Raw genomic sequence first — 20,731 nt, 5'->3', positions numbered from 1 at the left:
TGAGCAGCTGGTTGGCTACTGCGTGAACAGAATGCTGGGCTAGATGGACCCTTGTTCTCATCCAGCTCAGCTCCCATGACAGAAGTTGCAGTCTAACAGATCCGGAGGGCAGCAGGTTGGGGGAGGCTGCTCTAAGGCAATATACAGATGACAGCTTTTCAGAAGCTGGGAGGTGATTCTATAGCAGTGTCATTTCCTACAGTACATATATTCATTTAGGGTGTTATATAGATGATGCTTCCTGAAGAGCAATTTTCCTTGAATGCTACTGTGACACTAGCCCCCAAACTACTATGAATAGCTAGATAACTGTGGAAAATTAATGAGAAACAGGGAGCCTGAGATGTCCATATGTTTATGAGTTATAAACATTCTCATATTCTGCTTTAAAGTTGCTAGTATTGATATGATAATGGACATAAGAAGGGCAGAAAATCTTGGTGAATAAATTGAAGGAAATGGATGGCCTTTGCTGGTGATCAGTCCCAGGCATAATTACTTGTTTGAAGGGCAGAGGAAAGGAATAAGGGAAGGGAGCATAAGAAGAAATGTGCAAGGTCTGTTCTGGATCTCATGGCATATGAAGCAGATGGAGAGCCTTATGTCCAAACATTGCCCAGGACTCTATTGGCCTATTTCCCACACTAGCACTTAAACTGCTATCATCACAATGCTGTTGAAATAAACACTGGGTTTGGTAAAAGAAAAGTCCTGGCTTGGTCTTGACAGTGGTTTTCTCCTTTTGCAGTGGCAGCATGGGCAAAGCAGATGGAGCTGGCAAATTGAGTGCAAAAGATTTATATGGTAAGTTCCAATGATTGAACCACTTATGACAATAAAGTTTGCCAAAGTATAGAATACACAGTTGGCTAGAGCCAACTGTGTATCTAGGAATTAACTTCATTCCATGATGAAGTACCATTGTTGGTTAATGTTTCAAAGGGAGTCGATGGCTGCCAGCAGTGTGGTCTGCAAACTCCTATGTGAAGAACGTTTCCGTTTTGAGTGCAGGACCTTTCAGGCAACAGTGGCTATGATCCAAAAGGCTATGGGGGTCAGGTTTGTGTGTGCTGCAGGCTTTGGAGGCCCTCTCTTCTCAGAGTAGCCCTACACACTGCCCAACCAGCTACTCCTGGAATTCAGGGGAATGTAGAGAGTGACACAATATAATGAGCCATGCCTGTGAGGGAAAAGCAGGGAAAACATGGTGCATATGAGGAAATGTTGCCACTTTTGCATGGAATGGTAAACCATGATTCCGGCAAATCCTGGCTTACTGGGAATGAATGTCACACAGGACTGGTGTCAAGGGTAGGCATGGTTGGGCCCACACCCCAGCAGGGGGCCACTGAAAAGAGCCCCCTGGACTGGCTCCCCCTCTTCACCATGGCAACTTCCTTGTTCACCTGCCTCTTGCTCTGGCCCAGACATCAGAGGTGGTGGGGAGGAGGAGCTGCAGATGCCCCTGCCTGCTTGCTCCCTGGCTCTCTGCCTGTCGAGCAAGCAAATGGTAGCAATGATGAGAAAGAGAATGGGGAGTAATAGCAGCCGGTAGCGATGGTGGTGAGAAGGCAGGGGCCCGTTGAGGGTCTCTTGCCAAGGGCCCTCAAAAACCTGGAGCTGGCACTGGCACTGGCTGTGTGCTTGTGCAAGTTAAATAAATTATGTCTGGTTTCCTTAGCACCTTGGGCTATTGGGAGGAGCCAAGCAGAAGCAAACATGCTGTGCCTACCAGCACGCGGTTGTTCCTGTTTTATTCACTTGCCATTTTATGCGAACATTGCCATGGCATTAAAATACTCTGTGGATCACAGCCAGGATATTGCTCCTTTTTCAACCAGCATTTACCTCAACCACTCTATTCTATCACACTTGCTGGTTTATAAAGCAGTGAGGGAAGGGAATATGCTTCCCCCCCCCCATAATGCTTTGTTGACAGAATTAACAAATCCTTTCTTTTACATTAATACTGTCACCATATTGACCTCCAGTAAGGCTGGGCTGTTTAGGATTGTCACTGCAGCATCAGCTTTGGGATACCACTTCTGGCTGTTGCTACCTGCCTCAGCTGGAATCTTCCCTCAGCTGGTGGCTGGCTTTGCTGCCCTTTTTAAGTGGCCTTACAGCCCCACACAATTATTCCCCGCTCCTCATCCTCCCACATGACCCCCTGATCTTGCATTGCTGTAGAGCAGGGCTGGGCAACTTGTGGCCTTCCAGATGTTTTGGCCTACAACTCCCCTCTCCCCTCACTATTGCCTATGCTGGCTAGGGCTGATGGGAGTTGTAGGTGAAAACATCTGGAAGGCCACAAGTTGCCCAGCCCTGCTGTAGAGGCATATCCTGGTTGCCAGGACAGCCAGGCCAATCCTTCCGGCCTAACTGCTTCATCACAGCAGCGTGTCCCCAGCACCTCTGCTGCTGTCAGCCTGTCACTGGGCATTTAAGATGGCACCCCTTCCTGCTTTGCCGCGCTATGGTGGTTTCTGCTCTTGCTCCCTGTGCTTGGGCAGCCAGGCAAGACCAACCGGTGTCCCACACGTGTATCCATCCTTTGGCAATTGCTTGCCTGCCCTCATATTTTATGGGGCCTGCTGAGTGGGTCTTTCCCAAGAGCCCACCAAAAACCTGAAACTGTCACTTTTTTTACCCTGGTGGAGCTCAGGCATTTTACAGTGGCCATTAGTAAAGATCACACTGAAGCTGAGGACAGAAAACAAATATTCAGTCATATTAATAACACCATGGTTTAATATTTTCCTAGGTCTTCTGTTATTCCTCATGGGGAAGGGAGACGGGGCAATGTTTTTATGTATTTAGAGAACAACATACAGAGTGAACTTGATACATGCCACTCAACTAGCTGAGGCTGATTGGAAGAAGCTCCTTTTGAATTTGTTAGAGTAACATAGGAACATAAGAAGCAGCCTTATACTGAATCAAACCCTTGGTCCATCTAGCCCAGTATTGTCAACACGGACTGGCAGCAGCTCTCCAGGGCTTCAGGCAGGAATATTTCCTAGCCCTACTTGGAGATGCCAAGGATTGAACCTGGGACTTTTCAGTGTGCAAAGCAGCTGCTCTACCACCGAGCTGCGGACCCTGCCCAGAACAGCACTCTAATGCTAAGGATCTGTCCTTCTCTACTTGGTGGAAAGCAGGACAAACAGAAATGGGATTAGAGGCAAAATGTCTTGTCTAACCAGTTTGTCAGAAGAAGAATCTGTTGTTGAGTGGTCAGATTCTGTAAGCCATTTATATGCGGAACTTCAAACTGAATTTCAGTTTCAGTCAGGTGCTGTGTACGTAGCGTTTGCTTCTCTGTGTGTGTGACCTGAATGGAATTTATGAGTTCTATGGTTTCGTTCCGTTGCCATCGCCAGAGCCATTCGTGGCTAGTTAGTGGCATGGATTTTAGAAAAAACAAATATATGCAAATGAGAATTGAACAGAGCAGAATCAAGTAAATCCTTCAAGCTAGTATTATGTTGGCTGTCATTCAAATAGACTATCTTTTTTCATTCATTTGGTACCTGTTGCCCGAGAGGTTTTGGCTGGTCTTTTCACTAGCTTTTGTTGAGTCTAGGCCAAGACAGGGTGTCAGTGAGGAGGAAGACATAAAGACTGTAGGTGTCCTGCTTGGTAGGGAGGCAATACCTCCTTAGGGCTCCTGAGAGCTGGGAATCCGGTGGTGTACGGGCCATCCTGTTCCCTGTTCCCTTGAGACTCACATCCTCCCGCTAAGATGTGCTGGGATTGGCCAGCCCTGGAACTCATTAAAGTAGCCTTCCCCAACCCAGCATCCCTCAGATGTGTTGAACTACAATTCCCAACTTCCACAGTCAGCTGGGGATGGTGGGAGTTGTAGCCCCACACATCTGGAGGGAGCCAGGTTGGGGAAGTCTGCATTAGAGGAAGCATGGTGACCCCTCAATCATCTGGCCATGCTGGACATTCCAGTATACACCAGTATGCCATTTCTATGTGTGGTATATTGAGAACATGACAAAACTTTATCAGAAATGTGACTGGTTGTTTAGGAAAATTGCAGCTGAATATTGACACGATTATAGATCCAGGACAGTGACTCCCAACATGTGCTCTGCAGAACCCTGGGGTTCCATGCATGGACATCCACTCATAGGGGCAAGGGGGTGCAACTGCTCCCCCCTGGATTCCAGTCATGACATCATTCTGAGAGTGGCAACCGCGGTTGTTCATGCTGTGCCTGCCCCGTCTATCTCTGGAAGCTTCCAGTTTCCAGCTGCATGGGCAAGGCTCAGGACAGGACAGGACTGGACTGGACAGGAGGTCCGTAAATTAAACACTGGAGCAGGGGATGCTCTCCTGTGGAAGTGGGCCTACAGGAGTGCCTGCCTCATAGTAGCAGAAGCAGCAACATGAACAGGCTCCTCCGTGCAGGAGTAGCTCCATTCTTAGAGCGGCAACAGCACTCCATGCTCCGCACGCCTGTCCCATCGGCTATCTCTAGTTTCCTATTTCCTGCCACATGGGTGTGCAAAGCCCAGGCAGGGGAGGTCAGTAGATTAAACTGGGCGGTGGGGGCGGGGAGAGAGATTCCATCAAGCTCAATTGAGAGTGGCTGCAATGCAAATGGTAGAATGTGGACCTGGAAGGGGAAGTGAGGCCAGTTTCCTGGCTGGCCCAGCCTGGCCACACCATGGCCTGTTAGGCCTTTGCTTTGGTAGCCTGTGGAAATTGACTTCTCATCCTCTTCCACCTGGCATGAGAAATCACTGACTTCTCATCCTCTTCCACCTGGCATGAGCCCCTGGCTGAGTTCACTTTAATTTGAAGTGAACAAATGAGTTGTTTTCCAGCCCACAGGTGAGCTGAGGTGGGGGGAGAACACAGGAAGATCACTCATCTGGGAAGTGCAGGGGGAGTGCTTGTAAGGACAATCCCTGCCAATCCTAGAATCACAAGGGAAGATGCGCACTGTTTGTTATGTATACTGGCCTTTTGTGGTTTAATCCCCCTGCCACCCCATACATAGGATTAGGCTGTTAATGCGGGTATGTGAAAACACCATAAAACCCTAATCTTTCACCCACAAAGGCTGGGAAAGTGCTGAAAGAGAACGTAAGGAAAAGGGAGAGATGGCTAACTGTCCCATTATGAGGATGGCCAGTCCAAATTACATCCATACTCGGGGGCATCCGCAGGAAGGGGCAAGGAGGGGCAACTTACCCACTGGGGATGAGCCATAGTTTCCCAGCTTTCATTAAAAAAAGTCTCTAGCCCTTGTAGAACCCAAGATATTAGGCAAAATTTGCAGCCACTATTCTGCCTACTTATTTTGTGAGAAACTAGCCAGCTCCCACTTTTTAGTGTTTTTAGCCAATGAATGAAGTCACAGCAATGGCTAACACACCCACTATCTAAGTGTGCTAACCCTTCTGGGTGTGTTCTTTTTAGGGTTTTCCCTGTTAGGAAGTAATTGCAGCCTCATAAAAAAAACAGTTTAGAAATCCAAGAATTTCCTGTAGCTGGGTTTGGATAGTAGTATGTTTACCAAGAAACAAAAGGTAGCAGCAAAGACAGGAGTTCATGTTCTTTCTAATTCAGGTCTTGTTAATATATTTTTCCTGAGTTTATAAACATCTAAAAATTACTTAGACAATGTGTCCAGATAAATTTCATCATTATTATATCCATGTCAAAGGAGACAGGGCTGTGGCAAAGAAAGTATGAGTTACACAAGTCCTGCAAAGTAGCCCAGTGTTGTTCCTATTTTGTGCGGTGTGTTGAAGTAGCGTATGACAACTCTGCAATGTAGTCCAGTGTTGTTGGTGTTTTAGGGAAATGCAGATGCAGCTGTGAAACTGATTGTAGCAGCAGTACAATTTAATAAGGGTTAGAATAGTTTGATCTATATCTATCTATCTTTAAGAGAACCTGCCAGTTTTAGCTCTTGCAGGAGGCCCAAGTGGAACTTCGCTCCATCTCTCTCAGCATTGGCCTTGGGGCTTAGGCAGTGTGTCACACAGCTCCACGGTGTTTTCTTTTGAATTGTAGAAGCCTCTTGTGAAGGTAGCTGAATCTATTGTGCGTTGCCTGTAGAGCAGAGCCTAGCAGTGGGCTGCAAGCTGAGCAGGTCACCCGCCTCAATATTGACCATGCCCTTCAACCCTGTAATGGCCTTTGGCCCAATGGGCCATTACAGAGGTGAAACGAGACATGGAAATAACTGAGAATTTCAGCTGTGGGTGGAAAGGCATTCTCTGGACACCAGGCCTACCTACTGAGAAACAGCAGAATAGGGATGTCACCGAAATCTGGGAAGGGGGTGGAGCCCAGCAGACATCCTCCCGCTTGGTCCCAGTCCATGGCCCCCATGCTTGCCCAACTCGGCGAATGCTGAATCGGGAAAACGCAGGGATCCCTGCTTACCCACAAGCCACCATTTTGTGAAAAACAGCAGGTAAGCTTTTTACGTAAATCGCCATTTTGTGCAAAACGAGGATTTATATAACAAGCTTACCCATGGTTTTTCACAAAATGGTGGCTCGTGAGTGGACAGGATGCTGAGCTCTCGCCGGGTGCAAAATGGCACACTGCAAGCTCTTGGGGGCCATGGTTCACCCCACTCGCTCGCCAGGGTTAGGAAAGTGGCAGGAGTCCAGCGAGCAGTGTGCTTGGCAGGTGTGGGCAGTTCGTCCATCCCTACAACAGAGGCATAGACCTGGTATACACATTTCTCAGAGGCTGGATCCAACTAACTTGGTAGTCCTGGTGCCCAGACCTTACTGCTCCTCAAAGAAAAATATGCAATTCCAGAAGAACTTTGCTGTAGTTCAGAATTCAAGCCATGCAAAAACTGTTTTGTTAACTGAAGTAAAAATGGTTGATAACAATGTGAAAAGTAAAGTGAATAGTCCAGGCTCCTCTAGAACCCCAAAACCTGATCGAGTGTGCTCATTCCTCCTTCCACTGCTAAAGACACTCCCCACAGACTCCATTGCTACTCTCTAGAGCTGCCTTCCCCAACCTGGTGCCCTCCAAATGTTTTGGACTGCAACTCCAGTCAGCCCCAGCCAGCATGGCCAATGGTCCACAATGCCGGGGTTGTCGTCCAAAACACCTGGAAGGCACCAGGTTGGGGAAGACTGTTCTAGAGAGTGTTCACCAGTGTTTCCAAAAAGAAGGAAATCATTCTAGGATGAGTCATGTGAAGTTGTCAATGTTACGATAAGGCCAGTGATGCCATAAGATATACACTATGATATTCTTAAGACAGTTGTACTGTGTTGTGCATTTGGATTTTTTTCCCTCCTGTTCCTTGGTGTTGTTTTTTTATCCATCACTCCAAATAAGTTCATGATGTTTCTTGAATACAACACTCTTCTGCATTAGTGCTGTTCAGTTCCCAGGACCTTCTACTACTGTGTGTAGGCTTCTAAATATCATGGAATGTGATGCTAAGCAACAAAGATCACACACAAGGGAAGTGCACAGGTGGGTTGTAGTGGTGTGTGCTATGTGCACAAATTAGAACCATAAACTGCTGTGCTTCTTCTCCCCGCCACCCCACAACCTGGAAAAATCCCAGCAGACACCCATGATTCCATGGAAGCTTCCAGCAGTTCTGCATGAGAAGGGTAGACAAGCCGCTCAGCATGTTCCCCTGCTTTCCCTTGCAATTGCCAAAAGAAGTGGACTCCCATTTCCTCATGTGGGACTACAGCAGCAGTTTCCGGGGTTAGGGGTTACAAGACCTACAAATTATTTGCCGGAAGTACTTGACTCTATGCATTACAGCCACCTTGACTACACAGCGTTGAACTAGATATCATGACACTATGGTGACCTCGGTCTGGGATGCCATTGTCACAAATGACCTCCTTTGCTGGAGGGCTCAGCAGCACGTGGTTTACTGGATAAAGTGTTATTCAAAGGATCTATTAATAACAAAGAGTCTTGTAGCATCTTCAAGACTCGCTGCTGCTGCAGACAGACTAACCCAGCTATCCCTCTGGTAATGGTACCAGTTCATAGTTCCATTTCAGCTGCACGACATAGATCATAGAATCATAGAATAGTAGGGTTGGAAGGGGCCTACAAGGCCATTGAGCCCAACCCCCTGCTCAATACAGGAATCCAGGTCAGAGCATCCCTGACAGATGGCTGTCCAGCCTCGTCTTGAACGCCTCCAGTGTAGGAGAGCCCACCACCTCCCTAGGTAATTGGTTCCATTGTCATATTGCTCTGACAGTCAGGAAGTTTTTCCTGATGTTCAGCCGGAATCTGGCTTCCTGTAACTTGAGCCCATCATTCTGTGTCCTGCACCCTGGGATGATCGAGAAGAGATCTTGGCCTTCCTCTCTGTGACAACCTTTCAAATACTTGAAGAGGTGCTTGCCATTTGCATTGTTGTGTGGCTATTGGTAGATAGTCACTCATGGTGAAATAAATAGTCCAGGGGAATTTTACTATCCCCCCCCCCGCCCCAATTTCTAGATGTTTTGATAAGGTAATTTCTATTATGGAAACCAAAAACCTTTTGGAAAGGTTTTTTTTTTTTTTTTTAAAGGAAGGTGACAACTTCTAAGTGCAGCTAGTCTTAACCAGCCTTGTTTCACCTTTCCTCCCTTTAAAAAAATCTTGCTTTGATTACAGAAAGTCAGCATGGTCATAGATATATGAGCTAATAATCTGCAGAGAAATACTTTTAAGGAACATGAAGGAAAAGCCGGGGGAGGGGGGGAGGAAGGTGCCAAAGTTGCTGCATCTGGATGGGAATTCCCACCCTGCAAATGGGAATTCCTACTGTGCGAATCACTTCTCTTTTCATTGTGCAGTATCTCCTAGGACAGGGGTGGACAGGATGCCCCTACCACTAGGCAAAGTAAGGTGGCCACCCCAGGTGGCCGATGTTGTGGGGTGCACAGTGGCAGTGAGGGGTTGGAAGACAGAATGGTCTGTGCCAGGCAGCCTGCAATGCACCCCCTAGGGTAGCCTGCTGCTCTCAGGTGTGGTGGAGGACACTGTTCTGTTACCAGTTTTGGAGTAAGATTCACCTGCCAGTCCAGTCGGGTTCTGTACTTGGAATCAGGGGCAGCAGATTTTCCCCTTTGTCTCAGGCAGGAAAATGTCTTTGGCTGGCCCTGGGGGTGGACAGGCCTCAACCTTGTGGGATCTACTTCATTTTTTTTTTTTACTTGAACTCCTCGATCTGCCCAGTTGCCTGGTGCAAAAGACATACCTTTAGCATCAAAGAATTTTGAGTCCAAGAATTTGTTTTGAGTATAAAAACTGAACAGAGTTTTGCAGTCATTCCACATGCAAAAATCCATTCCTGGTTCAGTGGAGGCGGGGGGGGGGGGGAAGTCATTTTTGTTGATGCTATTGTTCAACAATTGGGGTTCAGGGATCCTTGCCAATGTACTGCAAATCACCCAGAGATCTACCAGAAGATCCCAATCTACCTTCTGCCCACCATTGTAGTAGGATGTTATAAGCGGTGGAGGTTAGTGGCTCTGATGTCAGTGTGATGGTGAATCCACTCTGGATTTCAGTCCAAACCAGTCAGAACTCTAAGGGAGCTATCTCCTTTAGAGTTCTGATTGGTTTGGACTGAAACCTGGAATGGATTCACGACCCCACTGGTATCAGAGCCACCAGCCTCCACTGGTTATAGGAACTGACTTTTGTACTTTTTGTAATAAATATATTTTTATAATAAAACCAGTGAACAGTTAATGTTGAAAAGAAAATAAGTACAACTGGGCAAAATTGAAAGGAACATGACAAGGTCTAGGCGAAACTATAATAAGCGAGAGAAGGAATGTAAGGAGTCATTAGTTTAAACACAGAAACTGTCTAATACTTTTGATGTGCCAAAAGCCGGCAATATGCCAAACAAATAATGAAAACTGGATAAGACCACTTCAGGGAAGATAATTGTTATAGATTTGCTTTACTGAAAATAAACTACTGAAAACCAGTGCTGAAAACATACCTACATTATTTTTGCAAGTAAATCAATCTAAATATTGGCAGAGATGGAGGCATGGAAAAAGCGGGCAGTTAGAGGTAACCGGTGCACTAAGCAACAGTAAGGTGTTAAGACCAGATGGTGTTCTCACCAAGGGTTCCGAAGGGGCACAAAACTAATCATCATAGCGTGTTATCTGGACAGGAATGTAGCCAAACATAACAAAAATAAATAGACTTCTCAGACAATTCTAGAAACGACAGCGGATGTATTACACCGTACGTTGCCAGGCAAAACAGTGCTTCCCGTTGCTGATGTGCCTTGTGTCAGATGTGCCTCCAGTCTTGCTTGCTGAATATTAGGGGCACAATCCTGTGCATTTTTAGACAGAACAAAATGTCTCACAGCACGGCTGGCTGGAGAATGCTGGGAGTTGTAGGACTTTTTTCTGTCTAAACATGCCCTAAGGATTGTGCCCTAAGCATGTTGCACCTCAGTTGACTCATGCGTTCTATCTACCATGGCATCCACCACAATGGATACCATCTCCAAATTATCTGAGGATACCATCTCCAAATGGATGCATACCATCCAGATGGATGCCATCTCCGATGGATACCATCTCCAAATTATCTGAGCTCTTGAGTGTGTAGATGGTAAAATACCAGCTAAAGATACTAAAACAACTGTGTGCATAACGAGAAGGCACTGCTTTGTGTTATGCCCAATGATAAAAAAGGGGCTTCTAGCAGGAAGTAAGGTTTCTGCAGGGCTGCCCAGGAGCAGTGTGCCTCAGGCCCCTGCAAAGCAAGGGCCTCCTTGCCTCAGCTCTTGTGGGCAGTTGGTCCCTGGCCTTGCCAGATTGCTCACCAGAGCCCCACACATACATGGGTTGTTGTTGTTGTTATTTCATTTATATCCTGCCTTTTTTTCTCTTGCAAGGAACCCAAGACAGCTTACATTTTCCTCCTCCTCACCATTTTATCCTCACAACAACAACCCTGTGAGGTAGGCTGGGCTGAGAGTCTGTGACAGGCCCAAAGTCACCCAGTGAGCTTCCATGGCCGAGTGAGGACCAGAAGCCGGATCTCCCAGCTCCCGGTCCAACGCTCTAGCCACTACACCACACTGGCTCTCAGTGTTCTTGTCGGCAGCAGTGGCAGAGCCACAAACATGACACCTGCTTTCGGTCCCATAAACCCTCTAACAAGGTGACCCTGCCTGCCTGTTTGCTTCATCTGTAAAATGGGAATGCTAGCATTCCATTTCCTTACATTAGCATCATGAGGCTGAATGCACTACAGACTGAAATGTACAGGCGACTGTGGTAATAGGAATGGTACTAAACAAGTACTAAACAAAAGGAGGAGACACCTAGAGCATTCTGAATATGATCTCACAGTATGGAGATAATAAAATCTTACAGGGCTGTTGTGAAGATTATGTGAAGTACTTTGAACTCTCCACGGCATTTGTCCTGTTGCTGACATATTGGGGATGTGGTAGCACAGCAGAATGAGGAAATATAATAACAGTTGCTCTCTTCAGTATCTGCTCCCATAGTAGTAACAAGAGCCAATGAATGACCCTTCATCCTACTTCCATGAATGAATGAGTTGTCCTTTCCCTGCCGCAAATGTTCCTGTTCCTTCCTCAGGGTCATTAGGGTACTGAATGCTCATTGCCTTTGGCAACTGAAACACAGGCATCTCATGTGCTAAGCCCCACATTCTAGAAGAGTCGCCAAGCGCCAAGCGCACTTGCCGGAAGATGCCATGGCTTACAGGTACAGCAGGTAACTATCAGGTTACTGCCTCATTCAGTGCACAGCTGCCAGCTGAATAAACGTTAATGTGGACCATGAATAAATAAAGCTACTTCTCTGCTTACTGGCTTCTGTTCTGAACCAAAAGGAAAGGACATTGGAGGGAAATCCATTATATTCTTGGCAAGCTCAAGAGAATGTCTGGAGCGGAAGTACTTTGGAATAATTAGTGGTTTATACAACAGGCTTATTGCGGCCTTTTCTGTCACATTAGCAGCAGCCCCCATCTCTACTGATGGTAAACTCTTTGCGAGGCTTAAGAGAATAGTACTGTACTTACTGGATGGTTTTCCCTCTGAATCTGTGGCCCTCCAGATGTTGTCAAACTATAACTCCCATCACCCCCCCACCATTGGTCAGGCTGGCTGGTGCTGATGGGAACTGGAATCAAACAACAACTGGGCAATCATACATTCCTCATCAATATCCAGCTCCATGGGTCTATTATTGTTAATTATCAACCATGCATTCTATCCCAGGGACTCAGGTTAGGGCTGCAGCAATTTAGATCTCAGTCCTCAAAAGGTTCGGATTCTGAAGTCAGGCATAAGGTACTCATACAGGTGAACAAAGAGCATGGGGAGGGCACCAAGGAAGACACTACTGCTATTCCATATTAGTGTAATGCCTTTATTAGGCCAACCAAAAGATCACAAAAAATGTGCAAGCTTTTGAGATCTCCAGGTCTCTTCCTCAGGCAAGATGTTACAAAAACCAGGTTCAGTAGGAGGTGGGTGAATGGGAATGGGGAGGGGGAAAAAAACACCAGACTTGGTGAAGTCACAATGTCTGCACGTTCAGAGTCCCAAGATGGAAGTGGAGAGAGGGATCTGCAGACATTCATTTTAGGCTCTGCAAGTCATGTGATGGTTACAGGAAGGACCTGCAGCCACCCCTGGGACTGCTGGTAGCCAGAAAGGGGAAAATGTTGGATCCTCCATTTAAAAAAAATAAACAATCCAGCTGTTCTCAGAAGTATTTTCCATCCTGGGTAAAGCACATGACTCTTTTTACCGGTGGACCACAGAGAGAAATTAAGCAGTCTAATGTCTGCTACTGCCCCTTAACATCTCTGTAGTGTCATTAATACTGTATAAAACAAAGTGACATGGTGACCGATGGATTCCAAAGTTCATTAGACATTGGAGATGGGGTGGAGAGACAAGGGACTGACAATGTATAGTGGAAGGAAAGAAAAGTGGGGATAAAAAAGGTTTCAAAGTGTATGATTCTGTGTATGTGTGCATCTCTCTGTCTGTCTGGCCCTCTCCTTCTCCCTCTCAAAATGCTTGCCCCTCACACACTCGCTCACTGATGGATGGAGATGTCAAAATTGTGAAACTACTTTTATAACACATAGAAAGCTGAAATATGGTGCACAAAGTCCCACATGCCCTGATTATTATAACAGGCTTAAAACTGGGTATTTTAACCTCTCTTAGTCAAAGATAATAGCAGTCAACCTTCCAGTGCAGAACAAGCCAAGCCACAGATGAGGGGATACTGGGGGCTGTGAGAGTTCTTGGTTCAAGCAGTTCAAGCACCTATAGACTGGAGGGGGTGCAGCTAGGATCCTAAGTCTCATAATGGAACACACCCCATATGTGTGGGACTTTCGTTTTTGCATGCCTTATCTGTCTTTGGATGGCAGGGGGAAAGATTTGCAGCACTCCACAGGAACACATTTGCAAACCTCCTCCCCTCATTCCATTGCCACCGTTACCCTTAACAACCTATTTGCTACTCCCTTAACTATTCAAAAGATGTTTGTGTATGTTTGTTAATTGAAATGAGGGCTCAGACATAAATGACAAATCACCTTGGGTCCCCTTCTGTGATGTTAAGAACATGTACAGTTTTCTAACAGTTATACTTTTTCCTTCGTGGCCTATTTCTGGTGGCATAAAACAGGGGCAGGCAGAATTTAGATTGGGATCTACTGGTAGATCTCTGGGTGGTTTGCAGTAGATCTCTAAGGGTTTCTGACTTTAATGAGAGCAATTAAAAAAAATAACAAGACACCTGCACAGACACACACTACCATGGCTGGCCTTCTATTAATTGCTTATCTCTCAGCCTCAGTTCCTTATTTATGAAATAGGAATACTAATTGGTTGCTTTGACCGTGTCTTTATTCAGTTCTCCTGGCCAGTTTTAGAATGTATTAGAATCCCTGATCTCTGGTACCTTGCAAGTAGATTTGTGTATATCCCAGTGTATGGTTCATGGGGTGCAGTAGATAATTGGCTCTGCACCCTACGCCAGTATTTTGTATCTAGCTCTGGTTGGTAGACCTCAGCATTCTAGCAAAACAAAAACAAACCACAAGCCCAAAGTCTGCTGATCCCTGGCATAGAAAGGGTGGGGGTGAGATGCTGTGAGTTGTCACATTGCTCACAGCTGACTGTCTCCAATGTGAAGAGGCTGCCAGCCTCTCAGAGCATTCAGGCACTTTTCCTGCGAGCGACAAACCAGGTGATGGAACATTCAGTTGAGGAGGGACAAGGCAAGATCACTTGACACAAGAAACGGCGTGTAACCCAAGAAAGGTTTTAGTGCTGAAACAGTACACTGGAGGCCAGCATGAGAGGCTCAGTCACTCCCACATGCCTACCGAGGATCATAGTGGATGTAGCTTATGGTGCCTTTAAGTCATGAGCTCATGCACAGCATTGAAGAATGAAAACAGACTGTCTAGTCCAGTCCTCAGGCACATGACAGAGTCACCCACACCACACAGATTGACCTACACAAATCCAGACCTAGATGCCCCAGTACAGACCAGGCCCACTGAGGTGTGCTGCCTGCGGAGTGACATTAGGACCGTAGCACCTCAGTCCTAAACCTGGTTATTGATTTCCATGGGATTGTTTTCCAGGTGAATAAGTTTAGGATTTCACCTTAAGGTTCCAGTCCAAAGGTAGGCAACCTGGTGCCCTCCAGATGTGTTGGACTGCATCTCCCATAATCCCTGATGGTTGGCTATACTGGCTGGGGTTTATGGGAATTGTAGTCCAAAACATCTGGGTTCAGCTAGTCACCTACCCCACTCCAGTCCTAAACATATTTACTTGCAATTAATTCCCACTGAGAACAGTAGGATTTACTTCTGAGTAAACATGGCTGGGATTGGGGCTGCAAGACTCCTAATGAGCAGATTTCCCTCTCTGCCCAACACGTGCTGGCAGAAAAAGTCTATGTGGGTGTGCAATGCCTGGCAGGTACTAATGATAATCGACCGCTTCTAAATGCAATGTCCTATTGGCCAAAGATTAAATTGCAACTCACATGGTCAGAGACAGATGCCAACTTGCTGATAACCATGGAGACCTAGATTGCTTCAGAAACAAGGAATATTTGTTCTGAGAGTAAGTAGTCTTTGGGTTAGGTGTGTTCAGAAATATCTGATTCCCAGTGACTTGCTGAATATTATACAGTTGCTCATGAAGGAACAAACTATACATGATGTTAAGCACATAGTTTGGTGTTGCATTTATTTTTTTAAAACTGTATTCCTGTGTTGTCATCCCAATGAAAATGGCCCCCTGAAGCAAGTAGGCATGGGAGGGAAACTGATGAAGTGGACACTAGACCATAAACTGTATGGCATCATAAATGCACTGGTCTTTACAGTGCCACAGAACTCTTCTTTGTTGTTCTTCCTTTCAAGTGTTTGCTTATTCCTACTATCTCCCTGAGAAAGTTGTAGGTAGTATAGATCTAGGTTAATGGAATGGTGCCACTGGAATGCCTCAGGGACATTAATTCCAGATCCCCCCCTTCTGCCCTGCTCCCCTGCCTTGAATAACTCCATTGTGTGTCCCAACACTTTAGCCAATGCTGCCATTTCAGTTTCTCCTCTCAAACTCCTTTCCCCATCACACAATTAAGTTTCAGATTATTCTCTGCTTTCTTCTGATACAGCAGTTCTGTCACTGGTAACCTTTCTTAATGTTTCCATTCCTACCCCCCTCCCCACCCCAGCCATTTTAGTAAGGGAGCAGTAGAAATCCCAGATTCCTCCCCGCACCCCCACAACTGCAACTATGGTTGAAAATGAATACCAAGAGCAACCACATTTATTGGAATGCATAAATTTATCATTTATGCATTTCTCATTTTGCAGGCTAATTATCGTTGCTAATGTACTACTTATTATTTATTTATTTATTTATTTATTTATTTATGTATTTATTTCATTTCTATACTGCCCAATAGCCAAAGTTCTCTGGACAGTGCACAACAATCCATACATAGAAAAAAAAGAAAATAACAACTACAACGTTAAAACATTATGCAACATTACAGTATTATAATAAAACACAGTCTAAAAATTTTTGAACATACAAAATCTAAAAACACTTTAAATAGCTAAAAGCCATTTCAGTAAACCATGTCAATAACAGACCTGTTCAAGATGAGTGCCCCATCATATGCCATTAAATGCCTGGGAGTAGGGGGCAGTCTTAATCTGGCGCTGAAAAGATGACAGTGTTGGTGTCAGGTGGGTCTCAGTGGGGAACTCAAAGTCGGGGAGCCACCACCAAGAAGGCCCTCTCCCTTGTTGCCACCTTCTGAGCCCCCCCTTGGAGGAGGCACTCGAAGGAAGGCCCCAGATGTTGATCATAGTGTCCAGGTAGGTTCATATCAGGAGAGGCGTTCCATCAGGTATTGCCATCCCAAGCCATGTACTTTTCAGTGAAGGACCACAACTGTCTTGTGGTTGGTGGGTTATGGGGTAGGACAATCTTAGAAAGACAGCCCTTTCTTCAGGTCATGGTCATTCTAGCTCACCTTTTGGACCAATTCCTTGCTCCTTACTTTTATACTCCCCCTGCCCCTGACTTCTATTGTTGCACATTGCTGACCATCACCAGCATATCTCGCCCCTTTCAAGTTGCCAATAGGGATAGGAGAATCAATGAAAATGCTTACTCCCCGCCCCCCAGTGACTAAGTTGTGAAAATGCTCATCTTTTTCAAAATCTCCTTTTTAAAAAGCGCATATTTTTCTAATGAACGCATTGTTCAAATGTGATGGCAAGCTCAGGAATATACGATCTTTGGCCAATTACATTCATGGGTCCCCATTTCATAGTATCTGAGATACGGCCACAGATGCCATTAGTGACGCTTCTGCAGGAGTCATGAATTGCGATTATCTTCACTTTGCAATTGGGAAGCTGCAGCCCAGTGAGACTCACACTTTGGTACTAGAGATACATGTCACTGTAAGAGCACATGGGTGTCATAGCTGCTACCGCCACATCCTGTTCTTGGCAAGACCCTTCAGCTGTGCCACCTGCCAGCTGCAACCCTGTTATAAAAGTCTGCCACCAGCGTAGCTGGCTCTGATGTCATTGGCATGTCTGGAGTATAGAGCTGTCCAGAGACCTGCCCAGCTCATGCCCCTGCCACGCCACTTCTCCACCACATTCTGTGCCAGGCAACCACTTTGGAGCAACACTGCTCAGCTGTTCTTGGTGATGGTGGCTGTGCCAGCTTAGCAGCACTGCCCCATGCAGCTTCTCCAGAGTCCTGTCCTGATTTGATTTTAAAACCCACGCACCCCAGTCGGATGCAGGTTGTGACTTTGCGCAAGCTTTACATTTCTGTTAAGCATGCAAGAAAAGCAAGATGTGCTTTTGCTGTCATCTGTGAAAACAACCAAAGTTGCCACATTTGGCATTTCAACATGCCAACAAGATTCGGACTGAGCTACTGATCAGGAATTCTCTGGATGGAATCTCGCCTCTGCAATGAACTCTCTAGGGGGCTGTCTTCACGAGCAATTTAGTATGAAGTTAGAGCACTTTCAGTTCCTTTGCAACAAATGATGTCGTCTCCAATCCGCTGCCAACCAGCTGCTTCCCTCTTGAAAAGCCGCATTTTCTGAAACTCCTTTTACTCTGACTTTTTTTTTTTTTAACTGAAAGTGGCTCCCTGGCAGTTTTACCACAGGGTGCCATGCTCCCCCCCACACATACATTAAATCCTGGGCATGCCTCTGTGACCTGGTGGTAATGTGGTTAAAGGGGTAAGATGCCACATTCCCTCTTGTTTCCCCTACTGTCAGGGTGGACACTGAGCCCATAGAATCCCAGAGTAGTTCTGATTCTGAGGAAGAGGAGCCGCTTCTGAGAGAGGAGCGCGCTCATCCTTCCCAGGGCCAACAGCTGACGGAGATTCCTCCCACCAGCATTCCTAGCATAGATAGCAGTCCCGGGAGTGAGAGAGCGCGGGAAGCAGACTTGCTGGATGCACAACGCCGACACAGGGAGCGGTGCCAAATGGAGGGTGCAGAAAGGAGGTGTAGTGCCCGGTTGGCACGCAAACAACGGTTGTGCCCAGAAGATCCAAGGGAAAAGGGGAGGGACTCTCCCTAGCCCATAAGTTCAGGGTCTGCCAGTGATTCCCTTTCAGACGGGGACCAACTGTTCCAACTTAGGGCATAGGTACTCTGCTGCTCATATCTAGTTGCTAACAGTAGAGTTGTTAAGTTGTAAAAGAGGAATAAAGCTTTGAAAAGAATCCCTTTGTCTGTGTCTGGACTTGGCTACTGGATTAGACTGAGAGAGGCTTCCAAGGAACCCTTGACACCCACAGAAGTAGTTTTCTCCATTGAGAACATCCCCAGGAGTGCAGCAGCGACCCCTCACATTACTGCAGTAGCAGGGACACTCATTCACCTTAACTAGCCTGCTTTTAATCTTTAACATACCCCCCCTTTCTGTGCATGTTTACGCAGAAGTAAGAAATAAATCTTGCTCCCCTGGAGTTAAAGGGTTAAAGGCTAAATTTAGTAACTCGCCCTAAAGTGCTTTTTCACTTCTCCTTTGCATGTTGTGCTTCTTTGATGTTCTGTAGTTTCTCTGATGTAAAGTCGTTTCTCCCTTGTTATGTAAAGCCCATTCTCGGCTTTGTCCCTTTATTGCAGTATGAGCTTTTGGGTTTAAAGAGCTTCTCATTGCAAGCAGGGAGAAGCAGAAAGGGGTATGTGTGGAAGCAATAGGCCAAAGTGCACACATGGGGAAAAATGGGGTGGGAGCAATACCTCTGCCACAGATTGCTGGACTGTGGTGAAATTGGGGTGGAGGGAAGCTCTCACGGGGAGCCTTCAGATGCTGCACTCGAGAACTGGGGATTTTGGCTTCTTCAGGGAAATTCATAATCATGTCGTAGCAGGGGGGAGCCTGGACAGGCATGGGAAACAAGCCTTTCTCATTGGCTGAGTAGCCCCTGCCAGTTTGATGATGTTCAGTTCTACTCCTCCTGAAAACTGGATTTTAAAGGTACGCTACACTCAGGATTTCTTGGTTTGTGTGTCCCTGATGGACCAAAGCCAATTTCATGAATCCAGGTAATACTCCAATGCACTTCTCATTCCATTGTCATGAAGATCCCCCCTAGGTGGCTGCAAGAGACTCTCTCTTAGTCATTTGCGGTATGAGGGGTAATAGTACTGACTTCCCTTACAGGGTAGTTGTAAGAATTACATCTAGATAATGTGTGTGAAGCACTTTGAGCACTTGAAAGTGCTATACAAAGGTTAGGTGTTATTACTGCGTGCTTTGGCATGTTGGAATTGCTCAGAGCTTTTCACTGCACCAAGACTTTGCAAACGAAGAAGGAAATGTTGGCTGTATTTGCGTTTGCTCTCCTTGCTTGCTTAGTTTATATCTTTAGCTAATAAACAAAGGAATGCAAGCACTCCACAGTGATCCTGAGGTAAATATTAAGCATGATGGAAAGGAATTTAGCAGTGTGACTCCTCCTAAATCCTGCCAGCATACTGTCAATAAATCAGTGGATTACTATGAGAGTAGTCATAAACCAAGGCTGAGCCAACCTCCCAGCATGGATTCCAGCCTTGTCCGTTGGAACAGACCTTCTAATCAGGAGCCCACTGTGATGTTAGATTGCCATGTATATGTTCCTAACAGTGGCATGCTATGTAGAGATGCTTGGATAGACGGAAAGTGCATAAGAAGCTTATACTTTGTGAGGATCATTTCATATATTGCATTTTTCCTACCTGGAGATAATCCTGGGGAGGATCCACACTTCATGTGTGAGACAGCACCATGCTGGTATTTTTTCAAAATGCAATTTTTCCTCTGGGGGCAAATATTAGAATGGGCATCCACTGGAATTTTTCCAGGGGTGGGCAAAGCTGCACAGCAGCTTGTGGTTGTGATTTGCACGCATAGTGAATGCGTGTGAATCACAATTACTGCTACAACTAGGGATGGCATGGTCACCCAATTCTGTGTGGGAATCTGGCAGAACCGCCCTGCCTGCACCCCCCAGCCCTGCTCGCCAAGCCCCTGCCCCTGCTCACCCCCTGCCTACACTCAACAAATGGCCTGTACTCACCCTGGTGGCCTTGTCAAGCATCGCAGTCGCCATTTTTTCAGAAATAAAATGGCAAGTGCAAAAATGCGCATATTTGCATATGTGTGAAAATGTACATTTTTGCAAAAATGCACACCTTCGTACATACACAAATATGTGCATTCACAAATATGCACATTTTTGTGCATATACAACTATGCGCATTTTGCAATTGCCATTTTATTTTCCAAAAAATGGTGACCACAGAGCTCGACAAGGCTGCCAGGATGAATGCAGGCTGCTTGCTGTGTGTGAGAGGGGCTCGAGCGTGGTCTGGGGACCAGTGAGTGGGGGCAGGGGCTGGGTGGGCACCTGGAGAACCCAGACGGGGGTGGATTCGCACATCCCTAGTTACAACACACCTGTGCACTTTCCTTGTGTGTGCTCTTTGTTGCTTGGTGTCATTCCACCAAGCACTAATGCAGAAGAATGTTATTCAAGAAGCATCATGAACTCCAACAAAACTTTATTTGGAGTGAGAGATAAACACACACACACACACGAACGGGGGGGGGGGGGGACAGATGCATCCAGTACAGCTCTCTTAAGAATATC

The 20,731-nt window shown here is 46.2% G+C and overlaps 1 protein-coding gene across 2 annotated transcripts in view; it reads left to right on the top strand.

The window, feature by feature from the left end:
• EPS8L2 (EPS8 signaling adaptor L2) overlaps positions 1 to 20,731 on the top strand; it is a 131,797-nt gene that overhangs the window by 37,106 nt on the left and 73,960 nt on the right. For both annotated transcript variants that reach the window (XM_084857019.1, XM_084857011.1), the window contains exon 3: positions 749 to 804. In XM_084857019.1, coding sequence (XP_084713145.1) covers positions 749 to 804 — 56 coding nt within the window. The remainder of the gene's footprint in view (positions 1 to 748; positions 805 to 20,731) is intronic.

This window comes from Heloderma suspectum, chromosome 1 (genome assembly GCF_057233095.1).
Source record: "Heloderma suspectum isolate Gila_16-S chromosome 1, 16-S_ref, whole genome shotgun sequence".
Taxonomy (NCBI): Eukaryota; Metazoa; Chordata; class Lepidosauria; order Squamata; family Helodermatidae; genus Heloderma; species Heloderma suspectum.
Note: the sequence above shows the minus strand (reverse complement) of the source record. Positions and strands in the feature narration are given on the sequence as shown.